At 51.3% G+C, this 11670-nt stretch overlaps 1 protein-coding gene across 1 annotated transcript; it reads right to left on the bottom strand.

Annotated features, from left to right (window-relative positions):
* Positions 1 to 888: 888 nt before the first annotated feature.
* Positions 889 to 2452, bottom strand: TMEM121B (transmembrane protein 121B). Its single transcript, XM_060244445.1, is given in 3 exon segments — positions 889 to 978; positions 981 to 1045; positions 1047 to 2452. Coding segments are annotated over 3 exon segments (1521 nt in total). The 5' UTR covers positions 2414 to 2452; the 3' UTR covers position 889.
* Between the last annotated feature and the right edge of the window lie 9218 nt (positions 2453 to 11670).

Consider the following 11670-nt stretch of genomic DNA (forward strand, 5'->3'; position numbering starts at 1 on the left):
CACCTTTTTGACTTACAACAGCCTGCCACAAACTGAAAACAAATACAACTTTATACAATGAATGGGGTCTAGGGGAAGATGGGAAGGGGTTAAGGCAAAGGGCAGCAGTGAAAATGCAAAGACTATGATGCAAAATGTAGACTTCCATTGCCCTTCCAATATGGTTGGTACCACAGAACTAGAACAGTGCGGGCATAAGAGAGTCAGTACCTGCCCCTTTGGGGACCATTTCTGACTTTGCCAGGGAAACCCCATTCCTCCAAGGCTGGAGTCAGCTTCCAGCAGCTCTCTGCACCCACTCCTGGATTCTATAGATGATATTTGGCTAAGGTACCAGCCAGGGGCAATTGCCTAGGGCGCCGGCCTTCTGGGGTACCAAATTGGGTGCCCCATGTGACTCAGTGACATTATCAGGGCAGGAGAGGCAGAAGATAATCTTGCCTAGGGTGCCAGGCAGTCTAGTGCTGGCCCTGATACCAACTGTTCAGCAGAGGTTAGTCAAACAACACCATGGGCAAGGAGCAGAAAGGGGATCTGGTGGCTCTATAAAGAGGACAGAGATCTCTGGGTTTGGGCAAAATGGGCAAAACCCCCATCCAGATTAGAGATGCCCCCTGCAATTGACCCACAAGGAAATATAAGTTTGGGGTCTGGTGTGTGGGGGGGGGGGGAGGGAGAGATCAGTCCGAGAAACTGGACTCAGGGGAGAATCATGTAGGAAACAGGAGAATTATAAATAGGAACCAACCTGGAGCTATCCCTAAAATAAAGCAGGAAGGGGGGGGGGGCAAGGAAGAAGGTCAAGCGGCGGCTGCAGGGCCAGGCCTCCAGGGGCAAGCGACCGGCTTAAGCCCGGGCCCCAAATCCACCCACCCCCGGGGTCCGGCCCTCAGCTCTGCGCCGTGACGGCCAGGGTGTTGACATAGCCGTGGGGCCCCATGTCGTTGTCGGAGGCGCAGTGGCTGAGCTGGCCGGGCCCGGCTCCGGCGGAGGGGGCGGGGGCGCGCTTGGCCTTCCCGCAGCCGGCGGAGGCGTGGAGGAGGCAGCAGGCCTCGAGGGCCTCGAGGGCGCGGCAGGCGAGGAAGAAGAGGTTCTTGAGCGCGAAGACGGAGAGGGGCTGCTGGTAGCGCACGAGCAGGAGGCAGCGCAGGGCCAGCAGCGGCGCGTCCAGGAGGCCGGCGGGCAGGAGCCAGTGGAGGGCCAGGCGGGCGGCGCCGGGCGGCCGGGGGGCGCTGAGCTCGTAGAGCCACAGGACGGGCGAGGCGAGGCAGAGGAAGTAGACGGCGATGAGCAGGTAGCGGAGGGGCGGCGGCAGGGTCAGTGGCGGCCGGCCGGGCTGCAGGAGGAGCAGCTCGAGGAGGGTGAAGCTGTCGAGGAGGTCCAAGCAGGTGGCCAGGAAGGCGGCGGCGGCGCGGTGCTGGGGGGGCGGCAGGAGGAGCTGGCCGGGGCCCTCGGTGCCGATGGCGCGCAGGAGGCAGTAGAGGAGCGGCGCCGAGAGGGCCAACGTGACACGGAAGCCGGTGGCGCCCAGCGGCAGGCGCAGCTCCACCAGCTCCAGGATGGACGTGCCCAGGATGAGCGCCGCCTTGGGCGTGAAGGCGATGGCGTAGATGAGCCAGGCCAAGTGGGCGTAGGCGAAGTCCCCGCCCCGCGGAGCGCCCCCTGCCTTGGCGCCGCCGCACCTGCCCCCGGGCGCCGGGTGGCCCAGCAGGGGGTGCAAGGGAGGCGGAGGCGGCGGCGCCGGCGGGTGGCTTCCTCCGGCTGCTCCGGGCGGCCGCTGGAGGCGGCGGCGGGCGCGGCTGTTGCGGCAGAAGAAGATCCCCCAGCCGGCGGCCAGCACCAGGTCGGTGGCGATCCAGCTGCACCAGTAGAGGTCGGTGACGGCGATCAGGTAGAGGTCGAGCAGGGCGCCCTGGCCCAGCAGCAGCACCAGGGAGAGCGCCTTGTAGCCCCAGCGGGGGGAGCCGCCGCCCGCCGCCCCCAGCAGCCCCCCGACGGCCGCCCCCGGCCCGCCCAGCGGCGCCCCGTACAGCTCGCCGGCAGTCATACTGCAGCCGGAGGAGGGGCTGCTGCTGGAGGGCGGCGAGGCGCAGGCGGCGGGCGGCGGCGGGGGGGCGGCGGCCGGCACCAGGGGCTTGGCTTCCTCGCCTTCCTCCTCCTCCTCCTCCTCCTCGCTGGTGCTGCTCCGGCTGCGGCTGGAGGAGGCCGAGCTGGACACCGAGCCCCGCCTGCCCCGTCGGGTGCCGCCGCTCGAGCTGCTGCTGCTGCTGGGGGTGCCGCTGCTGCTGACGCCGCCGCCGCCGCCCAGGAAGAGGGGCTGCAGGTCCGCGGCGGCGGGGGGAGGCGGCGGAGGAGCCTGGAAGGAGCCCGAGGAGGAGGAGACCGAGCGCTGGCTGGAGACCGCCCGGTGCATTGTCGTCCTCCTGCCCCCCGCGACCACCGGCCGGCCGGCCAGCCGGGGCCCCCCAGCGAGCAGCCTGCCCGGCTCAAGCCAGCCCCGCCGAGCGCCGCGCGATGGAGGCGCCGGGGAGGGGCAGAGGAGGTGGGGAGGAGGGGGCTGAGCGAAAGCCCAGACCCGGCCTGGATCTCCCCTGCTGCTGCCTGGCGTCGGGAGCGGCGCAAACCCGGAGCGGATCTGGGGGGCGGCGAGGGAGGAGAGCGGAGCCGGCCGGACAAAGCCCAGGAGGAGGAGGCGGCGAGGGGGCGGGCGGAGGAGGGGTGGTGCCTGCGCGGGGGGCGCGATCTGGGCGGACCGAAGAGAAACCCCCGCGCGGATCCTGGCCGAGAGCGGAGGATCGGCTGCTGCTGCTGGGTAGGTGGGCCCGGAGAGGCGGCCGAGGGGGCGCGCGTGTCCCGGCCGAGCCTGCTGCTGCTGCTGTTGCTGGGTTCGCTGCTGCGCCGAGTGCGGGGAAAGCAGGCGGCGGCGGGGAAGGAGGGCCCCGCTTTGTCAGGCGGATACCTGGGAGCAGCAGCAGCTGCCTCTGGATCGCCCACCCCCTCGCATCTCGCTTCATGGCAACTGGGTGGGCGGCTGGGAACAGCAGCAGCAGATGAGTCACGGATCTGACTGGGGGAAGCGGCTGCTGTTGCCTAGGCGAGCGCCTCGCCGGCTCTCCGGTCTACCTTCAAGGAGGCCAGCTGAAGCGCCTGCCCTTAAAAGGATTAATTACGCCGCCCCCCCCCCCCCCCAATATCCTCTAATCACCAGAGGCTGTCGGGGAGAGAGGAGCCCCCTTTTGCCTTGACCCACTTTTGTGCGGGAAGGATATCGGTAGCCCCCCTTCAGTTACAGGAGATTGTGTTTTATATGAAATAATTGCACAAAGCCCTTGGGGGCTTCACAGTCATTCTGAGAGCCAGGGCTTTTTTTGTAGGAAAAAGCCCAGCAGGAACTTATTTGCACATTAGGCCACACACCCCTTATATCACCATTGTTTCAGAGAGCTTTTTGTAGAAAAGGCTCAGCAGAAACTCATTTGCATATTAGGCCACACCCTCTGATATCACCATTGTTTCAAACTCGGCTTTTTTGTAGGAAAAAGCCCAGCAGGAACTCATTTACATATTAGGCAACACACCCCTGGTATCACCATTGTTTCTCAGAGGCCTCTTTACAGAAAAGCCCAGCAGGAACTAATTTGTATATTAGGCCATACCCTCTGATATCACCATTGTTTCACACTGGGCTTTTTGTAGAAAAAGCCGGAACTGTGTTCCTGTGCATTCCTGCTTTTAAAAAAAAAAGCCCTGCTGAGAACAGTTACATCACCTTACAAAATGCAGACAGGGCTGGCCTTACACTGTCTAGCACCCTAGGCAAGGCTAACCTCTGGCACGCATGCACACACACACACACCCCGCAATGATAACATCACTGACTCACATGGGGAGTGCCCAATTCGGCACCCTTAGAAGGCCGGCGCCCTAGGCAATTGCCTAGTGGCAGGACCAGCCCTGAATGCAGACTATAAAAAGTTTGCTACTAAAAAAACTCATGAGAGGCTATTTAAAACGGAAAGTGCCTTTTAAAAAGATCACTGAACATCAGCTCTAACCTAGCTCGTTTCCACAGGCATTCAGGGCCACCGAGGATCAATTACTGCAGAATATAGTAACTGTGACCCTGTAGATGAGGCACTTTTTGCCCTGGACTGCCAGGAAATCAACTGGGGCTTCAGATCACATCTTAATTTGACCACATCTCTAAATCTAAGTCGTTGCAACAACCATATCACAAGTGTCTGAGTACCCTTTGAGGAAAAGGAATTGCATCCATTCATACGAATGGATCTGGGCATGCTGAATGAGCCTGTTGAGTGAACAAGCCCTGAACTTTGTGGTTAAGTGCCAGATCACACCATTGGCAGCACCATGTGGCATTTATAGGTGATAATTATACCCTACCTTTCTCCCTGTTGTGTCCAAAACACACTTTACAACTTCATTCTCCTCATCAGACTATGTGCCACTTACAGAGTGGAATGGAACCCTCCTCAATTATAGTCGAACTTCAGCCCCAAAACCAGAGTAGATCCGAGCCTGCCCTCTGGTTTGCAATATTCAGGGGATTCCCCTCACAAAGTCTACAAAATACATTTGAACTGCATATGTGACCCTGTTTGTAAGTGTGTGTGTGTGTGCATTTCACATCAAATCACAGATGATTTACAGTGACTCCCCCATAGGGCTTTTCAAGCCAACAGACATTCAGAGGTAGTCATTGCTGCTTCTGCATCACAGCCCTGTTATTCCTTATTGGAATCCCATCCAAATTCTAGCCAGGGCCAACCCTATTTAAGAAGAAGAAGACTGCAGATTTATACCCCACCCTTCTCTCTGAATCAGAGACTCAGAGCGGCTTACAATCTCCTTTATCTCCTTCCCCCACAACAGACACCCTGTGAGGTGGGTGGGGCTGAGAGGGCTCTTGACAGAAACAACTCTGAAAAAAATTGTGGCTGTCCCAAGGTCACATCAGCAGGTGCATGTGGAGGAGCAGGGAATCAAACCTGGCTCTCCCAGATAAGAGTCCACACACTTAACCACTACACCAAACTGGCTCTCATAGAACAAGACTGAGCACAAAGGCTCTCTTTCCTTGGAGATTTTTGAACAGAGGCTAAATGGCCATCTGACAGCAATGAAGATCCTGTGAATTTAGCGGGAGGTATTTATGAATTTCCTGCATTATGCAGGGGGTTGGACTAGATGGCCCTGGAGGTCCCTTCCAACTCTATGATTCTGCAGGGGAGCCCAATTGCACTGAAAGCATCAAGAAGCTTCATTGCCAAAGGCACGAGGCCATGGCGCTGAGCTTCAGCTAAAAGGGAAGGACTATAGAGAAAAGGAATGCTGTCTCAAGAACTTAGAAACAGAGCTTTGTGCTTGTGTTATAGGACCCTTCACTAGAACACCTTGTAGATTCTTCTGGTGTAGATAACGGCTTTGTGAGACTTCTTCCATGAGCTGATTCCTAACGGCCTCTGGCCTCGCTCAGAAAGCATCATGTGCTGCAGGAAACGGAGCTGGCAAGGAGGGGCTGTTTCTTAATCGGGCAGCCCAGTGGGCTACAGGGAAAGCAAGAGAGGCCAAGTTTTGTGGTGCAGGCAAAGATTCGTAATGCAATGACATCAGCTTTGGCACACGTTCATCCTCATTTCACAGACGCTCTGCTACTCGCTGTTGCTGCAGCCGCTCTGCATGGGGGTTGGTGACCCATTTATTATTTGAAGGCATTTCTATCCTCTTTCAACCAAAACTTCATGGTAAAAATTAAAAAAAAACCCTCCCCCCCAAAAGCAATAAATACCAAATTAGTAGCAGAATGAACAAGAGCAGAAGCAAGAATTGAAAATTGCCTAATAGAGAGGGTGATGACAGAGGTAGTACAACTCGGGCTTCCCCTGGATCTCTCAGCAGCTTTTGATGCCATCGATCATGGAATGCTGTGCTTCTCTCTGCACCACCCAGACCTCAGATTCTGCAGGAGCTCACAGGACCACAGCTCCTGAATCTTTCTGGGTTCCCCCTCTTCCTCCCCACCTACCTTGTCCACTGAATAGTAGGTACAACTGCATAACAATCCCTGGATTAGGAGAACGGAGAGCCAGCCAGCCACCCAGCAGCCCTCATTAACCCTTGGCGAAGCCCACGCTACCCTTTCTCCACTTATGTGATTATGTGGCTTGACTGGAGGGGGGTGACCCAGGAGAGCCCCAGGTGAGCGAGGCCTGCTTGGGCTGACTGGATCTCTAGCCAACCCAAGCAGGCTTTGCTCGCCCAGGGCTCTCCTTTCTTGCATCGGGTTGCTTTTGGCTGGGGGGGGCGCATATGCTAATGAGCTCCACTACCTATTTTTCTACAAGACGATCCCTGGCACCACCTATCAGGGCTGGGATTGGGAGTCACCATTCTGTGGTGGTTCAGTCCTACCTGGAAGGTAAGGTTCAGAAGGTAGTGACTAGGGGATTGCTGCTTAGCCCTTTGATATATGGCAGGGGTGGCCAAACTGTGGTTCTTTCACACATATTGTGTGGCTCTTAAAGCCCCCACTGGCCGGCTTGGAGAAGGTATTTCTCTCTTTGAATCACTTCTCAAGGCACTGGATCATCCAGGCAGCTTGGAGAATGCATTTAAAGTTGCTTTCTTTCCACATCTCCCTCCCTCCCCATCTTCCTTCCTTCCTTGCAGCTCTCAAGCATCTGATGTTTATTCTGTGTGGCTCTTACATTAAGCACGTTTGGCCACCCCTGACCTATGGGGTGCCACAAGGTTCCTGTTTGTCCCCATGCTCTTTAAAATCTGCATAAAACCTCTAGAGTAGGTCACCCAAAAAACTGGGCTGGGCTGTCTCCAATACTCAGCTGAATCTCCGCTCTATCTCACACCTCCAGATGATCCCAGGGAGGTTGAACCAGTGTCTGTAGGCAATTTTGGGGTGGGGGCAGACTAACAAACAAGTTTAATCCTGACAAAACAGGAGTGCTACTGGTGAGCAGAAGGTCTGATCCCAGTAGTACGAAGCATACAGCAAGCATCACCAGATGCCCAGAAAAATGAAAATGTCTTTGCTTACAAACTCAAAAGCAGGTAAAACAATGACACAGGTGAAAATTCCAAATATGAGGTGCCACAGCAGAAAAGGCCGTAGTGCAGCGGTCCCCAACCTTTTTGGCACCAGGGACCGGTTTTGTGGAAGACAATTTTCCCACGGACCAGGTGGGGGAATGGTTTAGGGATGATACAATTGTGCACTTTATTTCTATTAGTTTGGTGTGGTGGCTGAGTGTGCAGATTCTTATCTGGGAGAACTGAATTTGGTTACCCACTCCTCCTCCACTTGCAGCCGCTAGAATGGCTTTGGGTTAGCAATAGCTCTCGCAGGAGCTATGTTGTCATTGAAAGGGCAGCTGTTGTAAGAGCTCTCTCAGCCCCACCCACCTTACAGGGTTTCTGTTGTGGGGGAGGAAGGTAAAGGAGATTGTGAGCTGCTCTGAGACTCTGAAATTCGGAGTGGAGGGCAGGATATAAATCCAATGTCTTATTATTATTACTACATTGTAATATATAATGAAATAATTAACTCACAGCCTGGTTGCTAACAGGCTACAGACTGGTACTGGTCCATAGCCTGGGGGTTGGGGACCCCTGCCCTAGAGAGTTTCTCCCCCCCACCCAAGATAGCATGATGCATTCTCTACAATTTATGCCATGTAGTAATCTTAGAGAGGCATTCTGAATCAATTGAGATTTTCAAATAATCTTCAGGGGCAACCTCTTGTGGAACATATTGCGGTAGTCTAACCTAAATAGAATTAGCACACTGGACAACTATGGACATTTTCAGGGGAAAGCCGCAGCTGGTTCGCAAACTGTGACGTTGAGTAAAGATGCTACATGCCATGCATGATGCTTTGAACATCATTTGTCGGCACAGATTCAAGAGTATCGTCAAGTTGTGAACCTGCTTTTGTAAGTATCTCTGCTTTTTTACTGGATTTACTTCTGTGCTCTGTTTCAGAACATTTTTAAAAATATATATATTAATGGCTATGTGTGGTTTGTGTCTGTTATTAAGTTGCCTTGAAACACAACTGGTGAAAAGGGAGGATATAAATTAACAAATGCGCTCACTGTTGGGATAGCTGGCCCACAGTATAGTGCACCGTGTACATGAACAGCACATATCACAGCAGATAATACCAAGTATAATTAGCACATGTTAAATGTTCAAAGCACACTTGGGACCAAACATACCTTAAACATTGCAATCTTGACACATACATACTTCGGATTAAGACCTACAGAGCTCAAGGGGGCACCTTGGATCAGGCTGTGCGTTCCACAGATTTCTAAAGTAGGCCTGAGTATTTACTATATTGTAGAGAGGGGAGAGAGAGGAACATTCTTTCTTTGGTCATGGATGTCTTTGGGCAAATCCTTGGCTTTAGTTCAGCCCTAATTTTTGCACAGGAACTTGCACATAACCAGTGCCCCCTGCCTTGGGAGGATTTGTATTATCAGGCATGGCCTGGATGAGTGCCAAAATGAGAACATACATCTGTAAACATGACTGCTGTTAGTGTGAACGCCTGCTTCTGTACTATGACCTGTTACTGGAGCAGGATGCTTATCTGTAAAATCGAAACATGCAGTTACCTACTTCTAATAATGTAATATGATCAAAGGAAATAAGACAGGAAGACAAAAAAATTAGCTGTAAAGCTCGAATGCTTTTTTTCTTTTTGCTGTCACATTGCAGCCATCTTCAAGGCAAAGACACATTCAGAGGTGGTTTGCCATTGGATTCTAACTTTATACTAACTTTGTATGGAGCACTGCTAACTGTACCCCATTTCATTATCTGATGAAGTGTGCTTTTAGCACACAAAAAGCTTAAAGGTAAAGGTCGTTTCCAACTCTGGGGTGAGGTCGCATCATGACATTTTTATAGACTTTTTATGGGGTGGCTAGCCATTTTGTTTGCCTTAAAGGTGCTACTGGACTCCAACTTTGTTCTATTGCTTCAGAACAACACAGCTGCCCACCTGGATCTAACCCTGGTATTCGTTAGTGGTCTCCCATCCAAATACTAATCAGGGCTGACCCTGCTTAGCTTCTGAGATCTGGCTAGCCTAGGCTATCCAGGTCAGGGCTGAATGCTTCTTAGAACTCCTGTTTGTATAATTTTCAGCGCTTGGTTTCTAACACTAAGGGGCCATAGTGCTCACATCTACCAAGAAGCCATACCATCTGGTCTAGGAACACCTCCACCCCTCCATCAGAGCAGTGTGCAGACCAGTTGTAATCAGAGAGGGAACAAAAGGCAGTCTGCACATTCTCAGAAGTTCCATCCTCTGTGTTATTTCATGCACTTGTAGAGCTGAATCTTGACATTAAAAACAGGTTCTAAACCCAAGGCCGGCAGAGTGCCTGACTTAAATTAAGTCCTGCTTATTCTTTCAGGGCCAGATCTTGAGCCAACAAGCAGTGACTTGGATTACAGGAATAATTCAGTAATATTGCTTAACTCTAAATTACTTTATTGATCCTGCTGAGGAGCCAAAACTGAATGAAAAAAGCAGGTTATGGGAATTTTAAATATATATATATTAAAATTCAGTACAAATGGTACTTAGAGAAAGGATTCGGAGCTTGGGCTAGGTCCAGGCATGCTCAAAGGGTGCCTAGAGGCTTCCTGCCCTCTAAGTCATCATCAATTAGAATCAGTAAAGCACACTGGAATCTTTTACCCAAGTCGGATCTTCAAGGGCAAACTCAGATAATCTTCCTTGTTGGTAAAATTTCAGAACAAAGCAAGACCGTTTTTAAATCAATCAGATGTTAAGCAAGCGTCCCCAAGTTGCTTGAAGAAGCAAGGGGCAATGAAATAGATGAAAAAAACCACACACACAAATGGTTTGTCAAGAAAAACAGAAGGCTGGAAGATTTGAGGGGGAGGAAGGCTTAAAAATAAAGCTGAAAGCCCTAATTACATCTTGCTAGAGCTGTCAGGAATTGGCAGCTTCAGAAGGAGCACAAAAGGAAGAGTAAGACGATTTGATGCTGTTCAGAGTGTGCGCAGGCACCAATTACCACTTGAGTAGGAGAAGAACATATTTCTAGGTTAGAAAGTGGAAGGATGGATGACATATCTATGATGGTAAGAACTGCAGTAAACTCAAATCACTGTCACAAAGGAAAGGAAGCCAATGTGGTAACTAGGGATTATTTTAATTCACTCGACACTTAGCAGTAATGCACTTCACTGTGGTCTTCCAGTTTTCCCATCTCTTTGTTCTTCCAGCTTCAACTCACCATTTTTCTCCACCGATTTCCTTTTCTCAGCAAGCATTCACTTTCAAAACTTCGTTTGCATACTTCTGCCCACATTTACTGTATTTCTCATTTTCTGCCACTTTCTAACCTAAGGAACCTTTCTTACCCTTTTCCTTTGTCCGAGGCTCATTGAGTTTCAGGAACAAAGCCCGCAGCATTTGTTTTAAATCATACACAAGCTCAGTTCCAATTAGGACTATAGTACAGAGGTGAGGTTTAAATGTGCTTTCTCCCCCCAGTGTTTTCCAACACGAAATAGCCCAGGAGCCCTGATTTGAACTTTTGGAGCAAAAAACCAGCATCACATCTAAATGTGCACCCCTTCTCCATGGAATTCTGTTTTGCCTGCTATTCATACAACCCCTTCCTTCTCAGTCTTTAAAGAACATTTGAAAACAAATTTTTGTGTTATGTGTCAAAAGCTTCCTGCCTTTATTCAAGACCCTGATGTGTCCCTGCTATCTATTTTTCCACCTCTCTACTTCTCTGTCTTTGAAAGCCTGCCGGCAGGTACAAATATCCAATTGGTCTATTCTTACACAGCACTTGGATGTAAGTGCAACATAAATTCTCTCTATGCACAAGGTATAATGCTGCTTCTTTGGAGAGACACCTTTGCCCATCTCCTGTGCAGTACAATATACAGTGCACTAACATTTCATTGAATGGCACTGTACCACACCCCCAAATGCAAATATACAGAAAAGCCTGTATGGGGTATGGTCTCAGACCTGGCAAATTCCCAGGCCACACATTATTTCCCAGTACTACATTTTTAGCCCAACACTGAGCTAAGACAGCACCTGTGGATCTCCCATTGCTAATTTTATTCTCAAAATCGTCATGTGGAGTAGGCTAGGCTGAAATAGAATGGCTACCCCAAGGCCACCCAGTGAGATTCACAGCCAACTGCTGATTTGAACCCAGCTCTCCCTGGCTTCAAGCCCAACATACTAACTGCTAGTTCTCCTGTATAAAATTAACTATATAACTTTTTTTATATATATATAAAAGCCCTATAGTATTGGCACTTTCCTGCTCTCCCATTGGCTGTGGTGTCCACTGCATCAACTGCTACTCAAGGTCTGTTGTGTTCCATTGACTGAGGATTGTGGCATTGCTTTGCAGAGGAGAGAAAGCCTCCCTTGATTGACTGAGGGCTCCTGGGTCTTCCTGGTTATTGTGTAAAAGGAAGAGATGCGAGCAGAGCTGCTCTGCTTTCATGTTCCTGTTAGTCTGAAGAAATTGGTTGAAATGCAGCAGATGGTTACATTCAGCAGTTCCAGTGACTAAATTACCACAGTGAGTACATTGCTCCAGTGAGATCACAAA

The sequence above is a fragment of the Heteronotia binoei genome, chromosome 8 (genome assembly GCF_032191835.1).
Source record: "Heteronotia binoei isolate CCM8104 ecotype False Entrance Well chromosome 8, APGP_CSIRO_Hbin_v1, whole genome shotgun sequence".
NCBI lineage: Eukaryota > Metazoa > Chordata > Lepidosauria > Squamata > Gekkonidae > Heteronotia > Heteronotia binoei.